The sequence below is a fragment of the Salmo salar genome, chromosome ssa18 (assembly GCF_905237065.1).
Source record: "Salmo salar chromosome ssa18, Ssal_v3.1, whole genome shotgun sequence".
Taxonomy (NCBI): domain Eukaryota; kingdom Metazoa; phylum Chordata; class Actinopteri; order Salmoniformes; family Salmonidae; genus Salmo; species Salmo salar.
Genome location: NC_059459.1, coordinates 41068861 through 41085235, shown reverse-complemented (window position 1 = coordinate 41085235; position 16375 = coordinate 41068861). Strand labels below are relative to the sequence as shown.

At 44.6% G+C, this 16375-nt stretch overlaps 1 protein-coding gene across 1 annotated transcript in view; it reads right to left on the bottom strand.

Moving 5' to 3' along the window:
* LOC123728654 (Holliday junction resolvase MOC1, chloroplastic-like) overlaps nucleotides 1–15242 on the bottom strand; it is a gene marked incomplete at its 3' end in the record, with an annotated part of 18250 nt that extends 3008 nt beyond the window's left edge. The window contains exon 1 of the mRNA XM_045700565.1: nucleotides 14447–15242. Coding sequence (XP_045556521.1) covers nucleotides 14447–15242 — 796 coding nt within the window. The remainder of the gene's footprint in view (nucleotides 1–14446) is intronic.
* Between the last annotated feature and the right edge of the window lie 1133 nt (nucleotides 15243–16375).

Below are 16375 nucleotides of genomic sequence, written 5' to 3'. Positions count from 1 at the left end.
GACTTAATGAGAAACTCTCCCGCCTCTCACGCCTGTGACAGCGGCTCTATGGTGTGTGTGTGTGTGTGTGTGTGTGTGTGTGTGTGTGTATGTGTATGTGTATGTGTGTGTGTGTGTGTGTGTGTGTGTGTGTGTGTGTGTGTGTGTGTGTGTGTGTGTGTGTGTGTGTGTGTGTGTGTGTGTGTGTGTGTGAGAGTGTGTGTGAGTGTGTGTGTGTGTGTGCCTTGTAGCTTGCACTGTAGTGTTTATGTAAATGAATGATGCTATACTGACTATGGTGAAAAGTAATGATCATGATTTCCTTTGTTGGCTATCACTACACTGTAAAGGGGTTACTGTGAATTTGACAGTAGTTTACAGGTTGGCTATCACCACACTGTAAAGGGGTTACTGTGAATTTTACAGTAGTTTACAGGTTGGCTATCACCACACTGTAAAGGGGTTACTGGGAATTTTACAGTAGTTTACAGGTTGGCTATCACCACACTGTAAAAGGGTTACTGTGAATTTGACAGTAGTTTACAGGTTGGCTATCACTACACTGTAAAAGGGTTACTGTGAATTTAACAGTAGTTTACAAGTTGGCTATCACTACACTGTAAAAGTGTCACTAACTTCTGCCGAAGTTGGTGCCTCTCCTTGTTCGGGCGGCATTCGGCGGTCGTCGTCGCCGGCTTTCTAGCTGCCACTGATCAAAGTTTCTTTTTCCATTTGTTATGTCTTGATTGTTCACACCTGGTTCCCATTTCGTTATGATTATTTTCCTATATAACCCTCTGGTTCTCATTATGTTTTGTGCGTGATTGTTTCCTGGTTTTTGTGTTAGTCTTTTGTGTTAGGGTTTGTTATCCCTGCGTGGATTTATTGGCTGTTTATTTTTCCAAGTAGAGTACGTTATTTTACTCAGTTCTGTGTCCTGCGCCTGACTTTGTCCTCACCTCTGCACAACTGACACATGACAAAAAGGGTTACTGTGAATTTTACAGTAGTTTACAGGTTGGCTATCACTACACTGTAAAAGGGTTACTGTGAATTTGACAGTAGTTTACAGGTTGGCTATTACTACACTGTAAAGTGTTACTGTGAATTTAACAGTAGTTTACAGGTTGGCCATCACTACACTGTAAAATGGTTACTGTGAATTTTACAGTAGTTTACAGGTTGGCTATCACTACACTGTAAAAGGGTTACTGTGAATTTTACAGTAGTTTACAGGATGGATATCACTAAACTGTAAAGGGGTAACTGTGAATTTGACAGTAGTTTACAGGTTGTCTATCACTACACTGTAAATCAAATCAAATCAAATCAAATCAAATTTATTTTTATATAGCCCTTCGTACATCAGCTGATATTCTCAAAGTGCTGTACAGAAACCCAGCCTAAAACCCCAAACAGCAAGCAAAGCATGTGAAAGAAGCACGGTGGCTAGGAAAAACTCCCTAGGAAAAACTCCCTAGAAAGGCCAAAAACCTAGGAAGAAACCTAGAGAGGAACCAGGCTATGAGGGGTGGCCAGTCCTCTTCTGGCTGTGCAGGGTGGATATTATAACAGAACATGGTCAAAATGTTAAAATGTTAAAATGTTCATAAATGACCAGCATGGTCAAATAATAATAATCATAGTAGTTGTCGAGGGTGCAACAAGCACGTCCGGTGAACAGGTCAGGGTTCCATAGCCGCAGGCAGAACAGTTGAAACTGGAGCAGCAGCACGGCCAGGTGGACTGGGGACAGCAAGGAGTCATCATACCAGGCAGTCATGAGGCATGGTCCTAGGGCTCAGGTCCTCCGAGAGAAAGATAGAAAGAGAGAAAGAGAGAATTAGAGAGAGCATATTTAAATACACACAGGACACCGGATAAGACAAGAGAAATACTCCAGATGTAACAGACTGACCCTAGCCCCCCGACACATAAACTACTGCAGCATAAATACTGGAGGCTGAGACAGGAGGGATCAGAAGACACTGTGGCCCCATCCGATGATACCGGACAGGGCCAAACAGGCAGGATATAACCCCACCCACTTTGCCAAAGCACAGCCCCCACACCACTAGAGGGATGTCTCCAACCACCAACTTACCGTCCTAAGACAAGGCCGAGTATAGCCCACAACGATCTCCGCCATGGCACAACCCAAGGGGGGGGCGCCAACCCAGACAGGAAGACCACGTCAGTGACTCAACCCACTCAAGTGACGCATCCCAGGACGGCATGGAAGAACACCAGTAGGCCAGTGACTCAGCCTCTGTAAAAGGGTTAGAGGCAGAGAATCCCAGTGGAAAGAGGGGAACCGGCAAGGCAGAGACAGCAAGGGCGGTTCGTTGCTCCAGCCTTTCCGTTCACCTTCACACTCCTGGGCCAGACTATACTTAATCATAGGACCTACTGAAGAGATAAGTCTTCAGTAAAGACTTAAAGGTTGAGACTGAGTCTGCGTCTCTCACATTGGTAGGCAGACCATTCCATAAAAATGGAGCTCTATAGGAGAAAGCCCTACCTCCAGCCGTTTGCTTAGAAATTCTAGGGACAATTAGGAGGCCTGCGTCTTGTGACCGTAGCGTACGTGTAGGTATGTTCGGCAGGACCAAATCGGAAAGATAGGTAGGAGCAAGCCCATGTAATGCTTTGTAGGTTAGCAGTAAAACCTTGAAATCAGCCCTTGCCTTAACAGGAAGCCAGTGTAGGGAGGCTAACACTGGAGTAATATGATCAAATTTTTGGTTCTAGTCAGGATTCTAGCAGCCGTATTTAGCACTAACTGAAGTTTATTTAGTGCTTTATCCGGGTAGCCGGAAAGTAGAGCATTGCAGTAGTCCAGCCTAGAAGTAACAAAAGCATGGATAAATTTTTCTGCGTCATTTTTGGACAGAAAATTTCTGATTTTTGCAATGTTACGTAGATGGAAAAAAGCTGTCCTTGAAACAGTCTTGATATGTTCTTCAAAAGAGAGATCAGGGTCCAGAGTAACGCCGAGGTCCTTCACAGTTTTATTTGAGACGACTGTACAACCATCCAGATTAATTGTCAGATTCAACAGAAGATCTCTTTGTTTCTTGGGACCTAGAACAAGCATCTCTGTTTTGTCCGAGTTTAAAAGTAGAAAGTTTGCAGCCATCCACTTCTTTATGTCTGAAACACAGGCTTCTAGCGAGGGCAATTTTGGGGCTTTACCATGTTTCATTGAAATGTACAGCTGTGTGTCGTCTGCATAGCAGTGAAATTTAACATTATGTTTTCGAATGACATCCCCAAGAGGTAAAATATATAGTGAAAACAATAGTGGTCCTAAAACGGAACCTTGAGGAACACCGAAATTTACAATTGATTTGTCAGAGGACAAACCATTCACAGAGACAAACTGATATCTTTCCGACAGATAAGATCTAAACCAGGCCAGAACTTGTCCATGTAGACCAATTTGGGTTTCCAATCTCTCCAAAAGAATGTGGTGATCGATGGTATCAAAAGCGGCACTAAGATCTAGGAGCACGTAAAAGGGTTACTGTGAATTTTACAGTAGTTTACAGGTTGGCTATCACTACACTGTAAAGGGGTTACTGTGAATTTAACAGTAGTTTACAGGTTGGCTATCACTACATTGTAAAAGGGTTACTGTGAATTTTACAGTAGTTTACAGGTTGGCCATCACTACACTGTAAAATGGTTACTGTGAATTTTACAGTAGTTTACAGGTTGGCTATCACCACACTGTAAAAGGGTTACTGTGAATTTTACAGTAGTTTACAGGATGGATATCACTAAACTGTAAAGGGGTAACTGTGAATTTGACAGTAGTTTACAGGTTGTCTATCACTACACTGTAAAAGGGTTACTGTGAATTTTACAGTAGTTTACAGGTTGGCTATCACTACACTGTAAAAGGGTTACTGTGAATTTTACAGTAGTTTACAGGTTGGCTATCACTACACTGTAAAAAAGTTACTGTGAATCTAACAGTAGTTTACAGGTTGGCTATCACTACACTGTAAAGGGGTTACTGTGAATTTAACAGTAGTTTACAGGTTGGCTATCACTAGATTGTAAAAGGGTTACTGTGAATTTTACAGTAGTTTACAGGTTGGCTATCACTACACTGTAAAAGGATTACTGTGAATTTTACAGTAGTTAACAGGTTGGCTATCACTACACTGTAAAGTGTTACTGTGAATTTTACAGTAGTTTACAGGTTGGCTATCACTAAACTATAAAAGGGTTACTGTGAATTTGACAGTAGTTTACAGGTTGGCTATCACTACACTGTAAAGTGTTACTGTGAATTTTACAGTAGTTTACAGGTTGGCTATCACTAAACTATAAAAGGGTTACTGTGAATTTGACAGTAGTTTACAGGTTGGCTATCACTACACTGTAAAGTGTTACTGTGAATTTGACAGTAGTTTACAGGTTGGCTATCACTACACTGTAAAGGGTAACTGTGAATTGTACAGTAGTTTACAGGCAGCTTGGTGGTAAGTAACATTCTGTATTTCATATTACAGGACACCTACTGTAGTATAAATGTACTATCAACGCTATTACTGTGTAATGACACAGCACAATAACATAACATGTACTGTATTATACAGTAAAAAAAAGTAAATGATACCGTAATCAGAATGAATTAATAATATGAATGAATGAATGAATCAGTTAATACAGTTCATTGAGAGGAGGGGTTTGTATTTTCACAGTATTTTACTGTAATTACAAGGGATTGGTGTAAGCAGGTACACTGCTAGGTAAAGTGTTCACACATTAGAGGATTTGAATAAATAGTTGGAGTTTTATATCACTCTGTTCTAGAGGCCTTAACAAAGGCTTCCAACACGACAGTGACTACAGGGCAAAACAGACCAAAAGGACATGACAAAATGCTCAACAGTTTAACAGTGTCACACTTGCTGCCACTCCAATCTGTCCCTTTTACAAATTGATGGGACACTACAACCAGATAGGAGTTAAATTGGTTAAGCGTTCTCACGCATGGATGCAACAAACATGGCCTCTTACAAGGCACGTCTGTTAATGAGCCAGAAACAACAATACCATACAAAAGGTTTTTGCCTTGCCAAAGATACAGTACTGTATAATTACTGTAAATGCAGTATATTTTGCCCCCCCCCACAATATTTTCCCACAATGCACCATAATTTACAGTATGCTGCAGTAAAGCGTTTCAGAGGATTTTACTGTTGATAATACCCCAAATTACTGTATTATTTACTGTTTTCCGATACAGATACTGTATATCGGTGTTTCTAAAGAGGAGAGGTGAGAGTCAGAGGTACTGTATAGAGATGTTTCTAAAGAGGAGAGGTGAGAGTCAGAGATACTGTATAGAGGTGTTTCTAAAGAGGAGAGGTGAGAGTCAGAGATACTGTATAGAGATGTTTCTAAAGAGGAGAGGTGAGAGTCAGAGATACTGTATAGAGGTGTTTCTAAAGAGGAGAGGTGAGAGTCAGAGGTACTGTATAGAGATGTTTCTAAAGAGGAGAGGTGAGAGTCAGGGATACTGTATAGAGGTGTTTCTAAAGAGGAGAGGTGAGAGTCAGAGATACTGTATAGAGGTGTTTCTAAAGAGGAGAGGTGAGAGTCAGAGATACTGTATAGAGGTGTTTCCAAAGAGGAGAGGTGAGAGTCAGGGATACTGTATAGAGGTGTTTCTAAAGAGGAGAGGTGAGAGTCAGAGATACTGTATAGAGATGTTTCTAAAGAGGAGAGGTGAGAGTCAGAGATACTGTATAGAGATGTTTCTAAAGAGGAGAGGTGAGAGTCAGGGATACTGTATAGAGGTGTTTCTAAAGAGGAGAGGTGAGAGTCAGAGATACTGTATAGAGGTGTTTCTAAAGAGGAGAGGTGGGTGTCAGTCACAAGTTGATAATCAGTAGGGTTTTCAAAGGAACCTGAGCTAAAATGATGCACTCCAAGAGGTTCAGGCTCAAGTGCTGTAACCTCTCCACTGTTGCAGTGCAGATTAACTTATCACCTAGTTAAATGGGCTGTCAGGCCGAGATGGCAGTGTTGGCAGGGTGAATTCAAATGCATGTAAATTTCCCCTGTGGCGGACTAGCTAGTACAGAGTTGCTGTCATCGGCTGACATGCGAGAAATGCATTAACACAGTTAAAAATACATCAGGAGTGGAGATCTCATGTTTTAATAACATTTGCGAGGACAAATGACACAAATGGATTTCACAAATGTGGCCTTATCGTATTTATATGATGTGTCTGGGAACAGAAAATAACAGAAAGGGATGAGAGGAGGCACACGAGGAGAAGAAAGGAGAGGAGATGGGAGGCAGCTGCAGGGGCTTACACCATTGACGCGCAGGCAGGCAGGCAGGCAGGCAGGCAGGCAGGCAGGCAGGCAGGGAGGCAGGCAGGCTACGTTTTGCCAGGTTGCCCCTCGAACAATTAACAATTAGCTGTCAGTGCCCTGGCAGAGTCCCAGGGGGGGCGGCAGGAGAACTAAGTCTTAGAGAGGCAATGTTCCGATACCCTGGTCTGTCAAGTTCATTTGATGTCACAACAAAGTGATTAAAAACATCAAGGAGACAAGGGGGGGGGAGGGGGGGCCTCTGCTGTTCTGTAACTTAGCTAAAGATCTCTCTCTCTCTCTCTCTCTCTCTCTCTCTCTTGCTGTCTCCATGTCTGACTGTCTCTCCTGTCTATTCTGTCTATTTGAGTTGAAGAGAAACAAGGAAGTAGGCCGTCGCTCGTTGATGCGTCTCTGATTTCTTACTGTATGGCTATATGGTGTATGAACACATCAGTACAGTTCAGTCGTATGAGTCTGTGTTTATGTAGCGCCTTCAATCAAGGTATTATTCACCATATCTAAAATAATGCTAATTACTATGGGGGTTACGTTTATTATCTGTCGTCTGAAACGTTACTCATACACACGGTGGTAGAAAAAGTACGCAATTGTTATACTTAAGTAAAAGTAAAGATACCTTAATAGAAAATGACTTAAGTAAAAGTGAAAGTAACCCAGTAAAATACTACTGAGGTAAAAGTCTAGAAGTATTTGGTTCTAAATACAATTAAGTATCAAAAGTAAAAAAGTAAATCTTTTCAAATTCCTTATATTAAGCAAACCAGACGGCACCATTTTCTTGTTTTGTTTAATTTACAGATAGCCAGGGGCACACTCCAACACTCAGACATCATTTACAAAGGAAGCATGTGTGTTTAGTGAGTCCACCAGATCAGAGGAAGTAGGGATGACCAGGGATGTTCTCTGTTTAGTGAGTCCTCCAGATCAGAGGCAGTAGGGATGACCAGGGATGTTCTCTGTTTAGTGAGTCCTCCAGATCAGAGGAAGTAGGGGTGACCAGGGATGTTCTCTGTTTAGTGAGTCCACCAGATCAGAGGCAGTAGGGATGACCAGGGATGTTCTCTGTTTAGTGAGTCCACCAGATCAGAGGAAGTAGGGATGACCAGGGATGTTCTCTGTTTAGTGAGTCCACCAGATCAGAGGCCGTAGGGATGACCAGGGATGTTCTCTGTTTAGTGAGTCCACCAGATCAGAGGCAGTAGGGATGACCAGGGATGTTCTCTGTTTAGTGAGTCCGCCAGATCAGAGGAAGTAGGGATGACCAGGGATGTTCTCTTGATAAGTGTGCGAATTAGACCATTTTCCTGTGCTGCTAAGCATTCAAAATGTTATGAGTGTCAGGGAAAATGTACAGAGTAAAAAGTACATCATTTTCTTCAGGAATGTAGTGAAGTAAAAGTAGAGTCAAAAATATAAAAATATAAACAATTAAGTAAAGTACAGATACCCCCAAAAACTCCTTAAGCAGTACTTTAAAGTATTTTACATTAGTTCATATGCACTATCTGCAAATCTATTATCCCATTGCAAACAATGGATAATAGAAGGTTTCTGCAAATTTCCAGAGCTACTACACTGACTCTGAATCCTACTGTTGTCATCTGAGAACCGCTAGAAACAAAGTCTACACCCTACACCCTACAGTACCTCTAGAAACAAGCCTACACCCATACACCCTACACCCTACAGTACCTCTAGAAACAAAGTCTACACCCTACACCCTACGCCCTACACCCTACAGTACCTCTAGAAACAAGCCTACACCCTACACCCTACACCCTACAGTACCTCTAGAAACAAGCCTACACCCTACACCCTACACCCTATAGAACCTCTAGAAACAAAGTCTACACACTACACCCTATAGTACCTCTAGAAACAAGCCTACACCCTACACCCTACACCCTACAGTACCTCTAGAAACAAAGCCTACACCCTACACCCTACAGTACCTCTAGAAACAAAGCCTACACCCTACACCCTACACCCTATAGTACCTCTAGAAACAAGCCTACACCCTACAGTACCTCTAGAAACAAGCCTACACCCTACAGTACCTCTAGAAACAAGCCTACACCCTACACCCTACAGTACCTCTAGAAACAAGCCTACACCCTACAGTACCTCTAGAAACAAGCCTACACCCTACACCCTACACCCTACAGTACCTTTAAAGAGAGAGGTCATGATTGATCTAAGTACAAGAGAATGATGATTTTTTTGCTTCATAGATTTGATTGACCTAAACTTCAGATTTGTAGCGTAGCATAACCAACCCGTGGAAAATATCTGCAGGAGAGTTGAAGAGTTAGCAACACTGGATTTAGTGATTCATCCAACCATCATCACATCATCACCCAAAGAAGAGCTGGCAGAGAGGGAGTAGACAGGCCTCTGAGGGGGAGCTGAGGGGGGAGACAGGGCGAGGCACCTCCCTGTGGCATCCATGTCAAAGTGACGCCACCAAACCGGGGCCCACGTTGTGCCGTTAAAACGGATCTGTCATTTATTAATCATTCATAAACTTGAGGAGTCAGAGAAGTAAGAAGAGATGAGAGGGGGAGTGGAGAGGAAGGGAGTGGGAGGGTTAGGGAAGGAGGGAGGGAGTTGGAGGGGAGGGGAGAGGGGGAGACTGAGTACCAGCGCCTAAGGCATGTATGGGCGGTATGTCTTTGAAGGAAAGTGAAACACAGGCAGGGAGACCCATCTCTGGGTCGGTCCCATCTAGCTGACAGCTCTGCCTGTCTGGGCCTGGTGTCTGTCTGGGCCTGGTGTGGGTTTCCTTCCTGGAGGTCTCTGCTCTCTGCTCTCCCCTGGAGGCCTCTGATCCCTGGTCTCTCCTGGAGCTATCTGCTCTCTGCTCTCTCCTGGAGGTATCTGCTCTCTGCTCTCTCCTGGAGGTCTCTGCTCTCTGCTCTCTCCTGGAGGTCTCTGCTCTCTGCTCTCTCCTGGAGGCCTCTGCTCTCTCCTGGAGGCCTCTGCTCCCTGGTCTCTCCTGGAAGTATCTGCTCTCTGCTCTCTCCTGGAGGCCTCTGCTCTCTCCTGGAGGCCTCTGCTCTCTCCTGGAGATCTCTGCTCTCTGCTCTCTCCTGGTACCAAGAGTCAAGAGGAGATGACTGTCTCTGATAGAGGTATTACAAAGAGGATGGACTAATCCCAGGTAACCTCTACACAGCCCCAGTCTAGTCTGAGAGAGATATCACAGCTCCAGTCTAGTCTGAGAGAGATAACAGCCCCAGTCTAGTCTGAGAGAGATATCACAGCTCCAGTCTAGTCTGAGAGAGATAACACAGCCCCAGTCTAGTCTGAGAGAGATATCACAGCCCCAGTCTAGTCTGAGAGATATATCACAGCTCCAGTCTAGTCTGAGAGAGATATCACAGCTCCAGTCTAGTCTGAGAGAGATATCACAGCCTCATTCTAGTCTGAGAGAGATATCACAGCTCCAGTCTAGTCTGAGAGAGATAACACAGCTCCAGTCTAGTCTGAGAGAGATATCACAGACCCAGTCTAGTCTGAGAGAGATATCACAGCTCCAGTCTAGTCTGAGAGAGATATCACAGCCCCAGTCTAGTCTGAGAGAGATATCACAGCCCCAGTCTAGTCTGAGAGAGATATCACAGCTCCAGTCTAGTCTGAGAGAGCTATCACAGCCCCAGTCTAGTCTGAGAGAGATATCACAGCCCCAGTCTAGTCAGAGAGAGATATCACAGCCCCAGTCTAGTCTGAGAGAGATATCACAGCTCCAGTCTAGTCTGAGAGAGATATCACAGCTCCAGTCTAGTCTGAGAGATATCACAGCTCCAGTCTAGTCTGAGAGAGATATCACAGCCCCAGTCTAGTCTGAGTGAGATATCACAGCCTCAGTCTAGTCTGAGAGAGATATCACAGCTCCAGTCTAGTCTGAGAGAGATATCACAGCTCCAGTCTAGTCTGAGTGAGATATCACAGTCCCAGTTTAGTCTGAGAGAGATATCACAGCTCCAGTCTAGTCTGAGAGAGATATCACAGCCCCAGTCTAGTCTGAGAGAGATATCACAGCCCCAGTCTAGTCTGAGAGAGATATCACAGCTCCAGTCTAGTCTGAGAGAGATAACACAGCCCCAGTCTAGTCTGAGAGAGATATCACAGCCCCAGTCTAGTCTGAGAGAGATATCACAGCCCCAGTCTAGTCTGAGAGAGATATCACAGCCCCAGTCTAGTCTGAGAGAGATAACACAGCTCCAGGCTAGTCTGAGAGAGATAACACAGCTCCAGTCTAGTCTGAGAGAGATAACACAGCCCCAGTCTAGTCTGAGAGAGATAACACAGCCCCAGTCTAGTCTGAGAGAGATATCACAGCCTCAGTCTAGTCTGAGAGATATCACAGCCCCAGTCTAGTCTGAGAGAGATATCACAGCCCCAGTCTAGTCTGAGAGAGATATCACAGCCCCAGTCTAGTCTGATAGAGATCTTACAGCTCCAGTCTAGTCTGAGAGAGATATCACAGCCCCAGTCTGGTCTGAGAGAGATATCACAGACCCAGTCTAATCTGAGAGAGATATCACAGCTCCATTTAGTCTGAGAGAGATATCACAGCCCCAGTCTAGTCTGAGGGAGATATCACAGCTCCAGTCCAAGTCAAAATGTTGAGCAAATACAAGTCATGTCTGTTCCTCTCCGCATTACAAGCTCCTCGTAGCATAGAATTCCTGCTTACTATAAGAAACAATAAGAAAGGGCAAAGAGAACATCCCTGTTTAGTTGACAAAGTAGAGAATGGAGATATGTGCAGGCCGTTCATCTGAACTGGACACCGGCTCAGGGCCATGTCAGGTTAGGCTATAGTATCTAGTTGGGTGTTCAGAGATTTTGAAGCCTCTGCTCTAATCAAATCACGCCCACTATAATCACCCCACGTATAGAGAAATTCAAAATTAGATTTTTATTAGACGGTATTCAACAGTACCTCACCGTACCGGTGGCTCCCTCCCAAAATAACAATGGGTTCCCAAATTGCATTATGCATGGAGGAGGAAACTTAATTTCCACCTCGCCTCCATCAACCTGTCAAAAGGCTGACAATTAAAACGGCTTCCTGTTAAACTTTAATGAGACACACCAAGGAGCCACCGTTGTGTTGCCGGGGGAACAGAAAGAAACACACTGTCCTGATTCGGTTGTTCATGAAAGAGGGGTAGCGCAGGACTGGGTTCGCTCGTCATTACACAGTCTCCCCCATGCAAATTATATTATAATATAGGACATTTTTAAATACGTCAATGGGATATATATAATTCATTATCATCTTACGCCCTTATTAAAATGAATATTTTATACTTTTTCAAACGGAGGAATAATTCTCATAATTCCGTTGTCTGGGGTGTTAATGAATGACAGGTGTGTGTCACGTCAGGGTTTTGTCTTTGAAGTTTCTCTGGGTTATCTCAGACTTCAGATCACCTGAACACAGTCAATGGTCTCTTTGGGTTTTGGAGGAGAATTAACACCATTTCAGCAGATGTGGCACCTTAAATAAAGTACCTCCTTTCCATCTTCAGTCTTTACATTAGAAGAGTTAGATAATTCACAGGATAATGATTCGGGTTAGATGCTATTTGTGTTACAGTGGATAAAGAGTGACCTTATTAGAGACGTCATTATTTAAAAAAAATATACTCATTTCTAAATGTTAACTATAATGTAGCTGACAAATAATTACAGCATTCACACATACAGCATATTGGCCATATCTAGAGTGATCTGAAGACAGTGAAAGGCTGTGATGGACTCAGTAATGTATGGGTCTGATACAGTATTACAGTGAGGTATGGGTCTGATACAGTATTACAGTGAGGTATGGGTCTGATACAGTATTCCAGTGATGTATGGGTCTGATACAGTATTACAGTGAGGTATGGGTCTGATACAGTATTACAGTGAGGTATGGGTCTGATACAGTATTTCAGTGATGTATGGGTCTGATATAGTATTACAGTGATGTATGGGTCTGATACAGTATTCCAGTGATGTATGGGTCTGATGCAGTATTTCAGTGATGTATGGGTCTGATACAGTATTCCAGTGATGTATGGGTCTGATACAGTATTCCAGTGAGGTATGGTCTGATACAGTATAACAGTGATGTATGGGTCTGATACAGTATTACAGTGATCTATGGGTCTGATACAGTATTCCAGTGATGTATGGGTCTGATACAGTATTACAGTGATGTATGGGTCTGATACAGTATTACAGTGATGTATGGGTCTGATGCAGTATTACAGTGATGTATGGGTCTGATACAGTATTTCAGTGATGTATGGGTCTGATACAGTATGACAGTCATGTATGGGTCTGATGCAGTATTACAGTGAGGTATGGGTCTGATACAGTATTTCAGTGATGTATGGGTCTGATGCAGTATTACAGTGATGTATGGGTCTGATACAGTATTACAGTGATGTATGGGTCTGATACAGTATTACATTGATGTATGGGTCTGATGCAGTATTTCAGTGAGGTATGGGTCTGATACAGTATTACAGTGATCTATGGGTCTGATAAAGTATTTCATTGCGGTTGGCTGAAGAGCATCTGTGTGTGTGTGTGTCCGTGCCTGTATCTGTGTGTGTGTGCATGTGTGTGTGTCCGTGCCTGTATCAATGTGTGTGTGCATGTGTGTGTGTGTGTCCGTGTGTGTGTGTGTGTGTGTGTGTGTGTGTGTGTGTGTGTGTGTGTGTGTGTGTGTGTGTGTGTGTGTGTGTGTGTGTGTGTGTGGGTCTATGTCTTCTCCTTTCCTCAACTCAGCCTCCGTTGGTCCGACCATCCGTAGGAGGAGGATAAATGGAGGAGAGCTGTGGCAGGTCAGAGAAGTAGGCATGATGGTGATGGACAGAAGGCGAGCAGGCCTTGGACTGGCCGGGTAAATGGGAAGTGATTGAGGAAGTGCATGACTGACTGCCTGACTGATTGACTTCAGGTCTGGACACCCAGCCAGCCAGCCGCTCCGCCCCTTCGCCCCTCCGCCCGGCCGACTGCCTTTTTTTCTTGATTTTTTTCTGCTGCTGAGGGTCTTTGTCAAGGCTTTGCCACTCAAACTGACTGGACCTTGAGAGAGCTGGGAGAAAAACTTGACACGGGTCACCAATTCTCTCCAGACCTACAGCAACAGGACTCCAGGAATGACTGGTAGAAAGGCAGTACATTTAATTCATCCAATAATAGACATTGTGTTTTTCAATTGAGTAGCCTAATTCCCGTTTTAGGACCTGCACATTTTTGGGGTAAAATATCAAAGAACATTTTAATAAATGTATTTAGGTGGTGTACGATTCAGCCATTGGACAACTAATTGGTTAACGAATTTAGGCTGAATGTGCAGGAGATGCACTGAAAATTTGAAAAACGACTGTTTCCACAACTAATGTGAGCTTTCATTTTGGTGCATTCAAAGGTCAATTAAAATAGATGTGAAGGGTTTTGACAAGTTGTGTAATTTATACCTATTTGAGAGCCAAGAGGGTATGACTGCAAAATCCAATAGCGCTGCTCCTGACTGTTGGTTCATTTTCCACACGGTAACCCCTGATTGTTTACAACTGTTAGTCTGGCTGACATGTGGCCTTGCCTGTTAGGAGAGACCGCTGTCGCTTCTCCCTGTATCTTGTCTTCAATTTCATTTTCGATTTTCCTCTCTCTCTCTTTCTCTTTTTTTCTGTCTCTTTCGTTCTCTGTTCTCTCTCTCTTTCAGCCTTTACCTCTTTCTCTCTCTCTCTCTCTCTCTCTCTCTCTCTCTCTCTCTCTCTTCCCCTCTCTCTCATAATCTTATTTTTCTTTCTCTTTCATAATCTCTCCTCTCTCTCTCTCCCTCCCTCTCCCTCTTTCCCCCTCTCTCTCTCTTCATCTTTCACTCCCTACCTACCTCTTTATATATTTTCCTCCCTATCTTTCTCTCTTTGTTGTAAAGACATATACATCAGAGAAGCTTACAAGTGGAGGTCAGAGCCCCAGGGGCAAGACATTGTTCCAGAGACTGATCATTTGGTTTGTGAGCGGGGCTGTGGTTTGGCGAGGGGCTTGGCGAGGGACACAGCCAGTCGACAGAGGCAGAGCAGCCAAACCAGAGGAGTAGGGAGGCAGCACGCAGCCCGATGCTTCCACACTCTCTTTCTCCGCCAATCCTGCCTGGCTCCTGCCTGGGCCATCTCCCTGCTCCACCATTGTCCCTCTCTCTGTCTCAGCCTTGTCTGGGCCATCTCCCTGCTCCACCATTGTCCCTCTCTCTAATGTCTCAGCCTTGTCTGGGCCATCTCCCTGCTCCACCATTGTCCCTCTCTCTAATGTCTCAGCCTTGTCTGGGCCATCTCCCTGCTCCAACACTGTCCCTCTCTCTAATGTCTCAGCCTTGTCTGGGCCATCTCCCTGCTCCACCACGGTCCCTCTCTCTGTCTCAGCCTTGTCTGGGCCATCTCCCTGCTCCACCATTGTCCCTCTCTCTAATGTCTCAGCCTTGTCTGGGCCATCTCCCTGCTCCACCATTGTCCCTCTCTCTAATGTCTCAGCCTTGTCTGGGCCATCTCCCAGCTCCACCATTGTCCCTCTCTCTAATGTCTCAGCCTTGTCTGGGCCATCTCCCAGCTCCACCATTGTCCCTCTCTCTAATGTCTCAGCCTTGTCTGAGCCATCTCCCTGCTCCACCATTGTCCCTCTCTCTAATGTCTCAGCCTTGTCTGGGCCATCTCCGAGCTCCACCATTGTCCCTCTCTCTAATGTCTCAGCCTTGTCTGGGCCATCTCCCTGCTCCACCATTGTCCCTCTCTCTAATGTCTCAGCCTTGTCTGGGCCATCTCCGAGCTCCACCATTGTCCCTCTCTCTAATGTCTCAGCCTTGTCTGGGCCATCTCCCTGCTCCACCATTGTCCCTCTCTCTAATGTCTCAGCCTTGTCTGGGCCATCTCCCAGCTCCACCACTGTCCCTCTCTCTAATGTCTCAGCCTTGTCTAGCTAAAAAGATGCGTCGGCAGGAGAAATGAATAATTAGCGTCTGCACCAGTGAGTTCAAGCTAATACTCTAAACCAGGTATGGCATCAAGGCCTCTCCCGGGAGTCTACAAATGTCACGATAGGAGATGAGTGTTTTTCAGACGGCTCTTGTCAGGAGCAAACAAGAGAAAGGTTTTAACTCTTGGAAGAGTCACTGCGTGACTGCAAGCTTCGTCCCTGAGGTTGCATTTGGTCGGCTACAGAATAGCAAATCTCCTCTCTCTTTCTCTGTGGTACAGTAATGGCTGCCACCAGAAGTCCCAGATATCCCTGAAGACATCACTTCACATTCTCTATCAGACAATTTCAAATTCAACCCATGTTAAAAGAAAGAAATGTCCCCACCACTACTTTCCTTCTATCAACAGCATGCCATAAATCATGTATCTATTTCACCAGCTATTATTGTGGGAATATACATGTGTCTCTTCAGAGAGGATTTGTTCTATGATATGGAGATGGTATAACTTATATCTCCTTGTCTCCTTACCCCAGTGCTCCCTCAGATTCCAATAGAAGCTGTCACTGATGACCGGCTCTTCCTTAGAACCAAGACACAACATATCTTAAAGGGGTGGGAGACTGAGGCCAACACAACACCTCTTAAAGGGGTGGGAGACTGAGGCCAACACAACACCTCTTAAAGGGGTGGAAGAGAGAGACCAACACAACATATCTTAAAGGGGTGGGAGACTGAGGCCAACACAACACCTCTTAAAGGGGTGGGAGAGAGAGACAAACACAACATATCTTAAAGGGGTGGGAGACTGAGGCCAAGACAACACCTCTTAAAGGGGTGGGAAAGAGAGACCAACACAACATATCTTAAAGGGGTGGGAGACTCAGGCCAACACAACACCTCTTAAAGGGGTGGGAGAGAGAGACCAACACAACATATCTTAAAGGGGTGGGAGACTGAGGCCAACACAACACCTCTTAAAGGGGTGGGAGACTGAGGCCAACACAACACCTCTTAAAGGGGTGGGAGTCTGAGGCCAAGACAACAC